General features: G+C 42.3%; 1 protein-coding gene across 1 annotated transcript in view; it reads left to right on the top strand.

Annotated features, from left to right (window-relative positions):
• Positions 1–14,896, top strand: part of LOC129702194 (amine oxidase [flavin-containing]-like) — a 43,252-nt gene that overhangs the window by 14,318 nt on the left and 14,038 nt on the right. Inside the window, exons 6-11 of the mRNA XM_055643834.1 lie at positions 97–238; positions 1,276–1,425; positions 6,293–6,452; positions 9,092–9,188; positions 11,444–11,497; positions 14,621–14,678. Coding sequence (XP_055499809.1) covers positions 97–238; positions 1,276–1,425; positions 6,293–6,452; positions 9,092–9,188; positions 11,444–11,497; positions 14,621–14,678 — 661 coding nt within the window. The remainder of the gene's footprint in view (positions 1–96; positions 239–1,275; positions 1,426–6,292; positions 6,453–9,091; positions 9,189–11,443; positions 11,498–14,620; positions 14,679–14,896) is intronic.

Genomic DNA, 14,896 nt, shown 5'->3' with positions numbered 1-14,896 from the left:
AAATCCCTTTTTAAATTGTTTAGGCTCTTTTAAGGTGATCATAGAATGGAGATCATTAAATACTTTTAAATATTGACCGTGTATGTTTAATTGCAGAACGGCGAGGGAATTTGCCACACTCTTTGTCAATGTGAATGTCACTTCAGAGCCTCATGAAGTATCTGCACTTTGGTTTCTGTGGTATGTGAAACAATGTGGAGGGACGAGACGAATATTTTCTACCACTAATGGAGGCCAGGTTTGAGAGCCTAATATTCACATACTTACAATTTCTACTGACAAGTGAGATAGTTAATATGGTTCAGGAATTCTGTCAGATTAATATCATTAAATTAACTTTGCACTAATACCTTCAACTCAGGAAAAATACTTGAATTGCTTTTGCAATTGCACTTATGAAAACTTAAGCTAAAGCCAGAAGTTATTTTCCAAGATAGAATAAAAATATATCCTTATAGCTCTGCTTCGGGTCTTTAACTGCATTAACTGGTGGTGATGTTGTTATGCGTAACATTCATATTTAAATAAGTTTTATCCTGATTTTAAAAAGTCACAATAATGTCAAATAAAAATATTAAGGTTTTTGTCTATCTATATTATCAGCAGGAATTTCTGGACTTGACAATAAAAGAAAGATTGCGTTTGTGTTGCAAAATTTCAGGACCACCTGGAACAAAATCCTTGTTGCTATAATGCAATCAGGAAATAGATTGTAAATTGTTGACAGTTTGAAAGGCACTGACACAGTGAGAGGTGGCTCATGACTTTGAAGCCAATGGAAATATAAATCAGGAACTTGTGAATTGAACTGTTGAATAGCTGTCACCCATTTTACACCAGCAGGTTCAACCCACGCTCACCTCTGCATGCAACTGAGTATCACAATATAGAAACAAAAATCTGCAGGTGCTAATTTACACACAAAGACACGGTGCTGGAGTATCATAATATTCAGATCTCTTTTTATGAACAATTACAGAGAATTATGGACCTTTTGGACAAATCAGTCCATACTGAACAAAATAAATCATTCTGAAAATTTGGATGGGATTAGATTCTCTATCCTCTTTATCGAAATTATTACTAAATGCTCATCTGATTAATCCTTCAATCACTTACTCTAACAATGCATTCCCCAGCCACACTTTCCCTTGTTTCCAAAAAAACCTTTTCCTAGAACATTTTGAAATTTTATAAAGATATTTTAAATGCTGTTTCCTCCACTGGTTTTTCTTTGAAGATGCGACATATTGATGTTAATGCTTCTTTTCTCAGGAAAGGAAATTTATTGGCGGCTCAGGACAAATAAGTGAGCGTCTGGCTGAAAGAATGAAGGACAGTGTGAGATTGAACAGACCGGTGGTGGGAGTTAAACAAGCGGAGGGTACTGTTGACGTGGAGACGCTGCATGGAGAGAGGTACAAGGTATGTGAGTATTCTAGACTGCACAACAACAATTGTAGGTAGCAACCCCAGTACCCTCTGGTTATGCTACAAAATAATATCGTTTCCACGCTCAACTTACTAATGAAAGGTACTGCATTAAAATTACGATTTGTGTATTCAAACTCTTTAAAACCAAATCGTATTTCAGCATGTAGTTTTGCAACTATGTTGTGTTTTAGATGTCGTACTTCCTCCATCACTTTCCTTCATTCCATCTCCACAACATTGTTCTCCTTAACTTGGCTCTCCACGCCAAAAGTCATATGCACAAACTAGTCACTCTAGATCTACTGCTCTAACACTCAACATTCTGACATCCCATTCATCACCACTCTCCAATCCCCAGTGTGAGATCCAGCATCAAAAACTCAGGTGCTCATTTCCTGTCCCACACTTATCCTCCATGCCCATCACTTCAGGCATTTTAGGCCCACACTTGCACTCCAACCCACTGCTTGAATTTAAGCCATTATTATTACTACATTTCTTGTTGATTTTAGGTTCAACCAATTTACATTTTCCTCCAAATTCTCTTACTCTAGTCTATCATCGCTTTGCTTTATCATTGGTAACGATGTATCCACTCTATAATTTCCCCCCAAAGCCTGTCTTTTCAGATCTCGGTTCCTTCACAAATCTCCCCAAACCAACTTCTCTGTCTCCAGTTGACATCTGTCTACTTGTGAAGCAACGCGAGAAGTTACATTAGTTGTAGGCTGCTGGTGACGGTAAAGTTCTGGTCTATCAGCTGTGACATTATCCTCCCCCTTGGATGCCGCCCTGATCCCTGTAAAGGGCTGGCAGGCCAGGACAGGCTCGGCAGCATTGGTTTAGCTGAGTCCATTAACTGATATTGACTGGCCACTTAAACCTTGTCAGCCTACTCCCTATAAAACTCTAGCCAGAGAGACAGACTGGGAGAAGGGAGAGGACAAGGGAACAAACAGCAAAGAGGAAAGAAGTAAGAAAGAGGGAAGGGAAGCAAAGTGGAGCACCCCCTGTGTTTCCCTGTCACAGGTTCGAGGAAGACTGATCCACTGGGACAAATCTAAGACCACCAACGCCACCTTGTGCTCAAGACTGCACTGCCGGGAAGATGCTCAAACAGCCAATGCCTCTACTGAGGCTAAAGCTGAGGTCACAGCAACCCTGAGGTGTCAGAACCTCTTCCTGCCCACAGACCGTGAGGGACTGCACCCCTACACACACACAGGGACAAAGGCTGGCCACCAGGATAATCCAGAGTTGCCTCTTCAAGCCCAAAGCTGAGCTGCCATTAAGAAACCTAGACTGTCAGCACCATCTCTTGAGACAAGTGTGAACTGCAGGAAGAAGCCTTATGTCACTTTCTCACGGGGCGACTTGACGCAAGATGTAACCAGAGTGAAGTGGTCATGGTCTAGCACGATATCACACTATATAACGGGGGGTAGATAAAGAGTTCCCACGGGTAATCGGCATTTCTGTTATTTGTGCGAGTGACTTATCCGTCTCCCGAACTTTCCCGTTAAATATTGAATGAACATTGTGTACTGTGAAGTGTTGTTAAATCATCACGTGGCACAAATGATGTAACTTTTTTTTTCACACACTATAAATATCCTCCCTTGGTTGAATTGGCTCATTTGGAGACATGCCTGTACTAAGTAGTTTCGAGTACAGGATGGTGGTGTTTTTCATTGACGCGCTGTATGCAGCAGCCCTCTATATGGAGTGGCGGCGCGGCTCTGGCTGCAGCGGCTCACCGGCAGTCCCGTTTGTTTTGTGTTTTTTGTGTTGTTTATTTTGTTTTGGTTAGTCTAGTTTTTGGTCTTTAGCTTGTGTTTTTGGGGGGGGGGGGGGGGGGGGTGGGGTTGAAACGGGGTTTGCAGTCTCTCCCTGCGGGGGAATGCGACCTTTTTGTCGTATTCCCCTTCTCTGCCTCCGTCTGCGCTGAGGCCTAATGGAGCTGACGACCTCGAGGCTCCGGAGGCAGAGCCCATCAGGACTCGCCCTGAGCTCGCTCCCGTGATGGTGGTCCGGCTCAGGGCTGGAAGAGGTTGGGACGCTCCCGTGAGGGCGGCCAGCCCGAGGGTGGAACGAGGCTCCCGTCGGAGCGGCCGAGCTCGGGGAGGTGCGGCGCTCGCAGCCCGAGGGAGGTTCGGCGCCCAAGTCGGGGCAGCCCGGCCCGGTCCGGTGGAGTTCCGGCGCCCAAGTCGGGGCAGCCCGGTCCGGGGGGAGGTTCAGCGCCCATGTCGGGGCGGCCCAGCCCGAGGCTGAAGACGGTGCAGTACTCACGTGAGGGTGGCTGGGACAGTGTTCTGGTGGTGGTGGCCTGAGTCCGGGGTTCGGCCGTGGGCCAGCGGCTCCGTCTGCAGGACTGGTGGGCGGCAGCTTCGACCACCCCGGGCCGCGGTGTTTGAGCCGCGGGACTGATTTATAACATCGCCCGGGGGGTATCGCCTCAGTGCAGAGGGAGAAGAGGAGGGAAGAGACTGCAGACCTAAGACTTTTGCCTCCATCACAGTGAGGAGATGCTGGGTGGACTCACTGTGGTGGATGTTAATATGTGTTTATTGTTGTTTTTATTGTATTATATGTATGACTGCTGCAATTTCGTTCAGACTTCGGTCTGAATGACAATAAAGGCTATCTAATCTAATCTAATCTATGTGAATCGAGGACACTTGCGTGAAGGCAGAAGGGTGAGATTTAAATTCTTTTGGCATCTTGGCAAACAGATTTAGATGCTTGCTCAAGACAATGGAGCAGAAGCCCAAGAATGTGGAGACTATAGTATATGCAGCATGTGTTCTGCACAACCTGATCCGAATGAGAGGTGCAGCTGCAGGATCAGCAACAGCCATCCAGGACAGTGACCTAGTGGACAGTGACACAGGGGGAATAACACTAGGTACATGGGGAAGTGGCGCAACCGAGGCGGAAATGGTCCCACTGCAGCGTTTCAAAGGTAACTCGGGCACATACAGTGGGAAAGAGCAAAGAGGCCATCTCTGCGCTTACTGCAATTCACAATTGGGGAGTGTGCCATGGCAGGACAGCTCTATTGATGGGTAGCCGACCACAGGAACACTACTGCATGTTAGCAGACATGCATAGAAAATAAGCTGATAATAATGTCCCGTTGTAATCCTGCTTATTTCTCTTTGTTTCACTTTTAAGTGTTGTCCTTTGAAAAGTGCTTCCTATAAGATGATTGTCCGCAAAACCTGCCATTTAGCACATTGCATTGTCCCTTTTATTGCCTGAGTTTAGGCTTGTTGCGGAGGTTAATGAATAGAATCTGTTTTAAAAAATCTAGCGTGCCTCATTTGTTGATTTTCATGTTTGCGAAGCCCTTTTTTAGACAAATGTTGTTTGGTGTGATGCACCGTCTCTCAATATGTGCAAGAAGTCGTCTTTTTATATTGTCAAATAGGAATAAAGACTTTGTCTCACATTGACGGTGATGATTGTCTTATTTTATTATCTACTGAGAGGTGAAACTTTCAAACGTTTAAATAGCTCAGCAATTGAGGGTCCTGAACACTCAAAAATGAAAAAGAATGAAAATGTGATTATATCACCTCCCTTTAACTATTTTGTGTTTCAGCATGAGAGGGATTATAACATTAGAGACATTCATCTTGTAGTATGTGTTAATGAAGAATTGCAGACATCAATCTGATAGTAAAAATATATATTTATTTAACAATGAGGTAAACAAGCACTGACAATCAAACTGCTGAGTTAAAAGCTTTATCACACTTCAGGCTATAATAAAATGTGGAGCCTCCAACAGAAACAAAGTAATGCCCAAGAGGAAAAAACACACATTACCATACAGACATTTATAAAGGACTCTAGATGTCACACCAAATGGTGAGTGGCCAACAACTAAAATAAACTAAAACTCAAACGGTTAAAGACTACATAAATAATTCTCAACGTTCGAGGGATAACTGGACCACCTTTTTTACTCGCCTTCTGCCCCCTCTGTCCAGCTTCCGGGTTCACCGTTCGCAGGAGTTCCCACGGTAAACGCAAGAGTTATAACGGATATCGCACTGGCCACTACGTCCATATAATGTTTCAATGTTCAACCACAAGTGTACAAGTCACTCTTGGAGAAATTCAAGCTTGCTTGAATTTTCTCCCGAGTCAACAAGTTACACGAGTACCTGCCGTTAGCGCCACGGTGGTCCACGGTGGCCCACGAATGCAGTACGGTTATCGTACGAGGTTCCCACGATGTTCAACTCTGGTTACCTCTTGCTTCAAGTCGCCCCGTGAGAAAGCGCTATTAGCTCGCCAAACCTCCTCTTTCGAAGACCAGGACTAAGATGCTGGGTCAAGCCTCAGATCGTCAGCATCATGGCACGTGCACTCTGACAGTGAGGGGCATTTTTACCACTGTAAATAGAATAAATCACGTTCATCCTGCTGTGAGTGTCGATGTGGTCACCGTTGAACCCTGCGTCATCCCTGACGACACACAGCGTATCATCAATGTAGTTCAGGAAAATCCCACGTTACAATAACTTTGGTAGTAGTGCAGTAAATTCTGCAACAGAACCATTTTATACATTGTGGCTTGACCGTGTATGTTCATGTTGAAGGTTGCAGCCTTCATACATCTCTCAAGACTAGGTTTTCAGCATCATGCAAATGAAAATCAATTTGAACGAGTATAAATAATGTTTGTCGTGGATGAAATTGGACACACGCCTGCATGTGTACACCACTTCCGGGTACACCTTTTATTATAACTTCTCATTCTGCATTGCTTCGATTTTTTGAGATATATTTGTCTTGTACAGAATGGCACCAATTACTCTCTGGTTAATTCTTTGTCTGGTTTCTTCAGGCAGATTATGTCATCTGTGCTATTCCTCCCGCCCTCACCCAGCAAATCCACTTCAGTCCTCCAGTGCCTCCGCTTCGTAACCAGTTGATTCAGCGGGTGCCGATGGGCTCCATCATTAAATGCATGGTCTACTACAACCAGCCATTCTGGAAGGAGAAAGGTCTGTATGGGTCGAGTGATGCAGACTAATTAGAAATGGACACAGTCCAAAACCCTCAAAAAGATGGAAAAAAAAATGCTGATTTAGAAAAATAAACAGCCATTATTTAGTAGTTAAGTCCATGGAAAATCTCAAATATTCACAGATAATAGATTACTTTTGAAATATAGACTGCTATGGTTTCCACAAATAGCTAACCAGATAATCAGCTATGGGCACTGTAAGATGTGGCTGGACAAGAGAAAGCTCACTAATCTTGTTGAAGTAATGCTATGGAGCCTTTTAGGTTAACTACAGCAGGTAATAGGGGCTTTTATATATGGTACGTAACTAGTATAAAGTATTTATCTCTGGATAGAAGGAACGGATGATATTTCGGGTCGAGGCTCTTCTTCTCGACCCAAAACATCACCCATTCCTTCTATACAGAGATGCCTGTCCCACTGAGTTACTCCAGCATTTTGTGTCTTATCTTTATAAACCAGCATCTGCAGTTCCTTCCTACACATAAAATATTTATCATTGCCCATTGATTTAAATTATATCTTTGCATAAATCAAGTGTATGAAAAATTAATAACTTTAAGTTTTGCTCTCTGCAATATTTTGTTTGCAATAAAAATTGAACAGGAATATAATTGCCAAACCATCACTGCTCTTCAATTAGTAAGCCAGTTCTGAATCCGTGTGGCCAAACCTGTATGAATCGTGTATCTTAATCTTCTGGATCAGCCTACAAAGGGGAAACTTTATTAAAAGCCTTATTAAAAATCCATGTAAACAACATTCACTGCCCTATTCTCACTGATCTTCTTTGTCACCTACTCAAAACATTTCTATTGTTAGTAATACACGGCCTGCTTTGTACAAAGCCAATGCTGACTGGCCTTCAGTAGTATTCGCTTTCAAATGGGAGTAAATCCTCTCCTGAAGATGCTCTCCAATAGCTTCTCTACCTCTGACGTGAGGCTCACCGGCTTATAATTGCCTGGATTCCCCCTACCTCCCTTCTTAAACAAAGGAGCATTAGCTGCTCACCAGCCCTCAGAGACCTGTGCTTGAATGCAAAGATTGTTGACAAGGCTCCTGCATTCTTCCCTCTTGCCTCACTTAATAATCTGGGATAGATCCTATCATCAAAGGTTTATCTACCTTAATGTTCTTCAGGAGCTCAAACACCTTGATTTCAAACTGCCCTTGCATGTCAGTATTGTCCACACTGATCTTACTGTCCTCAATGCCCTTCTTGGTGAATACAGATGCAACGTACTTGTTTAGTACAAACTCACATCATCTGACAAAGCACAAATTCCCAACCTCCCTGATTACCCTTGTTTTTAATGTATGTATATTTTGAATATTCTACAACTTATTTGATCTAATAACCTCTAATGTGACTCGACATTGTTGATTGACTTTGATCCTTTTAAGTGCTTGAGGGTATTTTACCACATTAAAGTATTTTCTTGCATGTGTGAATCCATGTATTGTGTTGGGCTCTTTGAATTTAAGTTAATGACAAAAGATGTTGGAAATGCACTTTATATCTTTTGTAACTCAAAACTGAATTGAACTATTTCTGATAACTGGCTTTACCAGTTTTTATCAGAACTGGCCACTTCTATGAAAACTTGTAACATTAATGCTTCTCTTTACATTTTCCCTTGTATATTCTGAGTACTTCCAGGATTTTTATTATTTCAGATTTCATGTAAAAGTTTTGTGTTTTATTCAATTATTATTTGCATTTCCTCCATATAGTTCAGTGGGGATTAAAGAGTCTTCGCCACCCTCTCTCAAATAGTGCTGCATGCCTTATATCATTAGTCTCCATTCTATCAAAGACATGTTGTTCATTCCACCCTTCCCTGTTCTCTGCAATTAAAGCATGCTTGATGTTTTACTTTTCCCAGTTTACTGGGAAATTTCTTTCCAGAATTATTTTCTTTCACATTTTCTGCCTCTGCAGTTTTTCTTTGTTCTTAAGTCTCAATAGATAGATGCATTGGAAACATTCTTTGTTTATCCTTTCAACCCTGAGTGAAGTCAATACTTCACTGAGCATCAGTAAATGATCCAGTAACAACGTAACCTTATGCAGGTACACAAAATTGCTGGAGAAACTCAGCGGATGCAGCAGCATCTATGGAGCGAAGGAAATAGGCGACGTTTCGGGCCGAAACCCTTCTTCAGACTGATGGGGGGTGGGGGGGGAGAAGGAAGGAAAAGGGGAGGAGGAGGAGCCCGAGGGCGGGCAGATAGGAGGGTGGGAGGAGACAGCTAGAGGGTTAAGGAAGGGGAGGAGACAGCAAGGGCTAGCAAAATTGAGAGAATTCAATGTTAATGCCATCCGGACGCAAGGTCCCCAGGCGGAATATGAGGTGCTGTTCCTCCAATTTCCGCTGTTGCTCACTCTGGCAATGGAGGAGACCCAAGACAGAGAGGTTGGATTGGAAATGGGAGGGGGAGTTGAAGTGCTAACCTTATGCAGTCTGTTTCATTAGTTCTCTTCAGCCCAGTGCTGAACAGAATCTGTGATTCTAAGGAAGCAGTATTTATCAGGCCTGCATTCTAAAGTGGTTGTATTCTACCACAAAATATTTCCTAATGGCCTACAATAAACCATGATTTTTGTGACAGGTTTCTGTGGAACCATGATGATCGAAGATGAGGAGTCACCTATTTCCATGACACTGGATGACACCAAGCCTGATGGTTCACATCCTGCAATTATGGGGTATAGTTCACAGAGCTGAGGAAATGCACAATGCAATATATCGTTTTATGTTAAAGGGATTGAATTTAGTGCAGCAAATTCTCAAAGCATGGGAACAATGTAGTAACTATACCGATTACTAGCTAATGCAGAGAAGTCATTGAGTAATAAATAGATGACTGCAAATGTAGCCAAGGCTGTGGAGTTTATTATGAGTAGGGGGTTTCCTGAAATGTTGTCAATTGCAAGTCATGGCATGCATTTTTATTTTTAATAATCAATCTAAAATATATATATTTTTGTACGGGATGTTGGGGAGGCTGCATTTGGAGTATCGTGTTCAGCTTTGGTCACCCTGCTCTAGGAAGGATGTCATTAAACTGGTAAGAGTGCAGATGGGACTTACAAGGATGTTGTCCAGACTTGAGGGCATGAGTTATAGGGAAAGGATGAGCAGGCTAGGATGTTATACCATGGAACACAGGAGGGTGAGGTGGATAAGATCATGAGGAAAATAAATGATCTTTTACCCAAACCTGGGGACATAAGTTTAAGGTGAGAGGTAAAAGATAGGATCAACTGAAGAGGAACTCTTTAACACAGAGGGTGGTGGATTTATGGAAAGAGCTGCCAGAAGAGGTATTTGAGGCAGGTACTATAACAACATTTTAAAAGACATTTGGACAGGTACATGAATAGGAAGGGTTTAAGGTTTTCGGGATAAGGGCCAAACATGGATAGGTGGGAGTAGTATAGATGGGGCATCTTGTTCGACCTGGGCAAGTTGGACCGAAGGGCCTGTTATAGGAAGGGAATTCCAGAGCGCTTAGATAGCTGAAAGAAAATAAAATGTGAGAGGGTATTTTAAGTCACTGGACATTAAATCTGGACAAGAACAGTACGTCTGTTCTGACATCCCTTTTCATACAGATATGCATTAAATTACGTGAGGGTAGGTTGAGTGTGGGCTTGTCAAAAAATGTTTTAGCAAGTGTATCTGGATCTCTACTATCCTGATACTTTCCCACATATGTAAATGTTCAAGGGGAACCGTGGACTCCAAATCCTGTAAAACACATAAAAATTAATTAATTCTTTATTATTCTAGCCTTTGAAGCATTGTCATATCTTGCACCTAACATTTTAACCACATTTAGTTTCAAATTTGTTGAATGTACTTTGCCATATACAAACCATTAACATACCCTTTACAGATAGCATTGGGCTAATAGTTCGGCTGGCACCGGAAGGTAACATTTTCAAATCCCGCTTGGAGTGCATACTGTCGTTGTGTCCTTGGGCAAGACACTTCACCCACCTTTGCCTGTAATGGAATGTTACGGCGGCAGGCGCGGGCACACCGCGACGCCCTGTGTCTCCCTTTCAAGGGAGATGCTAAAAATGCATTTCGTTGTCTCTGTACTGTACACTGACAATGACAATAAATTGAATCATTTCAATCATTTCATTTCTACAACTTTTAAAAATATAAGAAATAGGAAAAGGAGTATTGAGATGACCCTGTCACTATTTACAATTATGGATAATTCTACTGTATGCTTGATCACTTTCCTCCCCTATTCTATTCCCTTGATTCATTTTGTGTCCATAAATCTGAACGTCTCAGCATGAATTTATGCATTCACTGAGCATTTCACAACCCAAACATTTAACATAATTTACACAAAAGACATGATCCCTCTTTAGCATTCACAAATCTGTTAGAGGAAATCAATGCATCGAGCAAATCTGTGGGGTACAAACAAAGAGGCCACACATCTCCCTCTCTCTCCTCTCAGTGCTGGCCATCTCCACTCTCAGTCCTGATGCAGGGTTTCGACCCGATGTGTCAAACATTCCTTTCCACCCACAGATGCTGCTCAACTCACTGATTGCTATCCAGCAGATTGGGTTTTTTTTTAACACCAGATTCCAGAAGTCCCTTGTGTCTCTCTTCTAACTGGTTTTCTTTGTCCTGAGACAGCCACGCCTCGCCCACCACCATCCCCACCCCAGAATTAGATGCTCTGGCTAATAGAAACAGTATCTATTCTGTCAATCCCTGTCAAATTATTTGTGTTAATGAAATTGACTCTTATATTGTTAAACTCTAAGAAAAAGAGGAACCAATTCCTGAAATTTAGCAAACCCAGATGCAAAAATCAGATTCCTGCATCTGCCGTTTATCTTGATGTCAGATGCCAGATATCAGTTGCCTCCCATTGATCAAGAGCTGGATTATTATGTTTTATTTGAACACTGCTATTTATTTCTAGGTTTATACTGGCGAGGAAGGCTCGACTCTTGCTTGATCTCACCAAAGCAGAGAGGTGGGTGTTGTAATATTTGATCTGATATTGTGTCACCTTATATAATTTTGTTTTAAATCAACTGACGTGTAAAGAAAGGCTTTACAAATGTTCTCCAGTGTTTAATGAGGGTGATCTTAACCGTTTTCAGTACTGTTGGCAAAATTCCCCTGTAGAACACTGTTTAGAAACAGGAATGAGAGCGTGCAACAACATTCCATGTGCTTCCATCTTTTATTAAAATTGTGAGCATTATAAATGGCTTTATTCCACAATGGTTCTGTAAATTAAAGAGCAATTAATTGAGTGATTCTTCACATATTAGTGCAAATAGCATATTATCCACTTCTTATCGAGTTCAGATCACTAGATTAGACATTGTTCAGCCAGAGCTGACACACTTCTCGACATCTGTATACAATGGCGTCTTGCACTGCTTGTGCTTCTTGTGAGTGGTGGAAACAGGGCCGCGACGTCAATGCTCTTTCCTCGACCCCTATTATCCACTGGGATTGTGGTTGTAAAGTTTATCAGGAGAGGTGTGAAAATAGCTTTCAGTTTTACCTTAAGTATTCCAGACCACTGTTCCAGGTCAGATACTGCCCAGTTTGACCTTCACTCCTGTAATATGAGCTTAACGTTAAAAATTAAAATATTGAGTAAACCTTTAAAAAAAATTAATCAGTTAGATGAAACCACGGAGCCTTTAATGAAATCCATGGAATCCACAACTTTAAATTACTTTAATTTTCCCACATTAATTTTTCCCACTCTTCTACTTTCTACCCAGTCCCCTCACTTCATCGCCCCCCGTGTATGTTTTGGCCCTCCATTAACTGCTTCAACAGATATATGTGGCAGTCAATATTGCAGGTAAATGATTTGTTTTCATTACAAAATGAAAGTAGCCGGTTTTCTAAAAAGTTGAATTCGACCTTGTCACAAGAGTTATAAACGTGCCCAGACAGGAGTGCAAAGCTTACATTGAGCTTTGTTGAGATGGTGTAGGAAGCTACAAATGGAGAAGTCAGTGGGATGGAAAATTAAAAGTGACAGCTTAGCGACACAACATTTAACATTACATTTCTTTCTGCCCTGTTTCTATAAGGACTCCATGTCATTCTGCAAATGTTCTTCTCCACCACATTTGCTCTGACAATGCCACCTTCCACAATACCGCTTCTGTTGTATCTTGCTTTCTCTTCAATCTTGGGTTAAGTGGGCCATCACCCGTGCCTGTTTCATTGTCTGCATTTCTCGTGCTCTCATGAGCTCTTCTCCTCACCATCCACCAAACCAACATGTACGTTGATAAATCATCATCATTTCTGGAGTCCTCACCCTTGGGCCATAATCTACCGTGCACCCATGCCCCCTTTTTAAGCATTTCACGAGGACCAGGAATCTGCTCCACTTTTCCAGCTGCACCAACATCCAGTACCATGCAATCAGAGGATTTGCAACTAATGTCTGTTAACCTCCTCCCTTCCAACTTAAATTGGAAGGGAAGCAGTTCCAATTTCGAGGAACCAATTCCATGGTTCAAAACATCTCTCCACATGCAGTGCAAATTTATTTGTGCTTAAAGCATTAGAGAAAAAAAAATTGGAAGCAGGAGTTGGACATTCAGCCTCCTGTGTTTACTTCACTGTTCAATAACAACCTGGCCTACCCTCTCCCTGTTATACGAGAATTTTCCAGAACAGTCTGTGACCCATAGCATTGTGGTCAATAGACAATAGGTGCAGGAGTAGGCCATTCGGCCCATCGAGCCAGCACCACCATTCAATGTGAACATGGCCAATCATCCCCAATCAGTACCCCGTTCCTGCCCACTCCCCATATCTACCTGACTCCGCTATTTTTAAGAGCCCTATCTAGCTCTCTCTTGAAAGCATCCAGAGAACCTGCCTCCCCCCTGCCCTCTGAGGCAGAGAATTCCAGACTCACCACTCTCTGTGAGAAAAAGTGTTTCCTCGTCTCCGTTCTAAATGGCTTACCCCTTAGTTTTAAACTGTGTGGCCCCTGGTTCTGGAGTCCCCCAACATCGGGAACATGTTTCCTGCCTCTAGCGTGTCCAAGCCCTTAACAATCTTATATGTTTCAATGAGATACCCTCTCATTCTTCTAAACCCCAGAGTGTACAAGCCCAGCTGCTCCATTCTCTCAGCATATAAATATCTCAGTCTTCCCAGGAATTAACCTTGTATGTTTAATTAACCTATGTTTAAAGCCCACTGGGCTTTGGCCGGTAGAGCTATATTTAGGGGGGGAGAGAGATTGTTTTTGTCCTCTCTTGCCAATAAAACTGATTTGCAACTAAACAGACCAGTGAGCCTTTTCCTGTTCTACTAGTCAGATCCTTGAACCTGTTCCCGTGTAACCCTCCCTCAGCACCACTTTCCTGCCCCATATCCCTTCATTTCTTGGCATTCCAAAATCTTCATGGCATGCTCACCTATATGATCTTCATTTGTTGTTAATGCTGTGTTTGCACTAAAAACAAACAAACATGGATAAGGTGACAACTTTTCAGAACACCTCTTTGCAATGCGCAAGGACTTCCCTGAGTTTCAAGACTTGTGTCACTTTAGTTTTTCACTTCACTCTCCCAAATCCACTCTGATATACATCCTTACCTTTTCACCAGGCTCATTACAATTCTTAGGACAACACTGAATTCAACAATTTCAGATTATTACCACTATTCCTGCCTTTGTATATTATATTTCCTACATTCACAGTTTTTATTTCCCTCCTTCTGGTCTCTTCAAATGTTGTATTCCTCCTCCTAATTTCATCATCTCAAAACCCACTTATTATTCAATATATGTCTTTACTATGCTCCTTTAATTCACTTTACAGCCATTTTTGTTATTTATTCTCCCCTACTTTTCCTCCCATATCCCGACTCTAGTGTTCCTTTTGCTCTCTCTGCCATTCCCCCCCCCCCCATCTGCTCCATCTTAAAAACTTTGCTGATGAAACAGCAATTCTCTCTCCACAGAAGCTGCCTGTCTTTCTCTTTCTACCATCCTTTGATTTATATCAGATTTCCAATGGCTGTGATATTTTATGCCACGGTTTTAACCTAGTGATTTTTTTAGTTGAGATTTTTGGCACAAAGTCTTGTTTCTTTTTCAGGAAGAAAAGAATTTGCCAGATTTACGCAAAAGTTCTGGGAACAGAGGAAGCCCTGTATGTAAGCACTTTCTAAAGAAGGGTGAGGGGGGTTGGGGTTGGGATTCACTTTTGAAAATGCCACTCGTACATCCACGGGCCAAAAACAAATATTGATCTGCTTGTCACTTGCCATTGATTCTTGGGCAAGTGCACAGGGTCTCCCCCAGAGGCGAATGGAGAACAAGAGGACATAGGTTTAAGGTGAAGGGGAAAAGATTTAATAGGAACCTGAGGGGT

Source organism: Leucoraja erinacea, chromosome 12 (assembly GCF_028641065.1).
Source record: "Leucoraja erinacea ecotype New England chromosome 12, Leri_hhj_1, whole genome shotgun sequence".
Classification (NCBI taxonomy): domain Eukaryota; kingdom Metazoa; phylum Chordata; class Chondrichthyes; order Rajiformes; family Rajidae; genus Leucoraja; species Leucoraja erinaceus.
The sequence above is the reverse complement of the archived record's forward strand: the minus strand, read 5'-3'. Positions and strand labels throughout refer to the sequence as shown.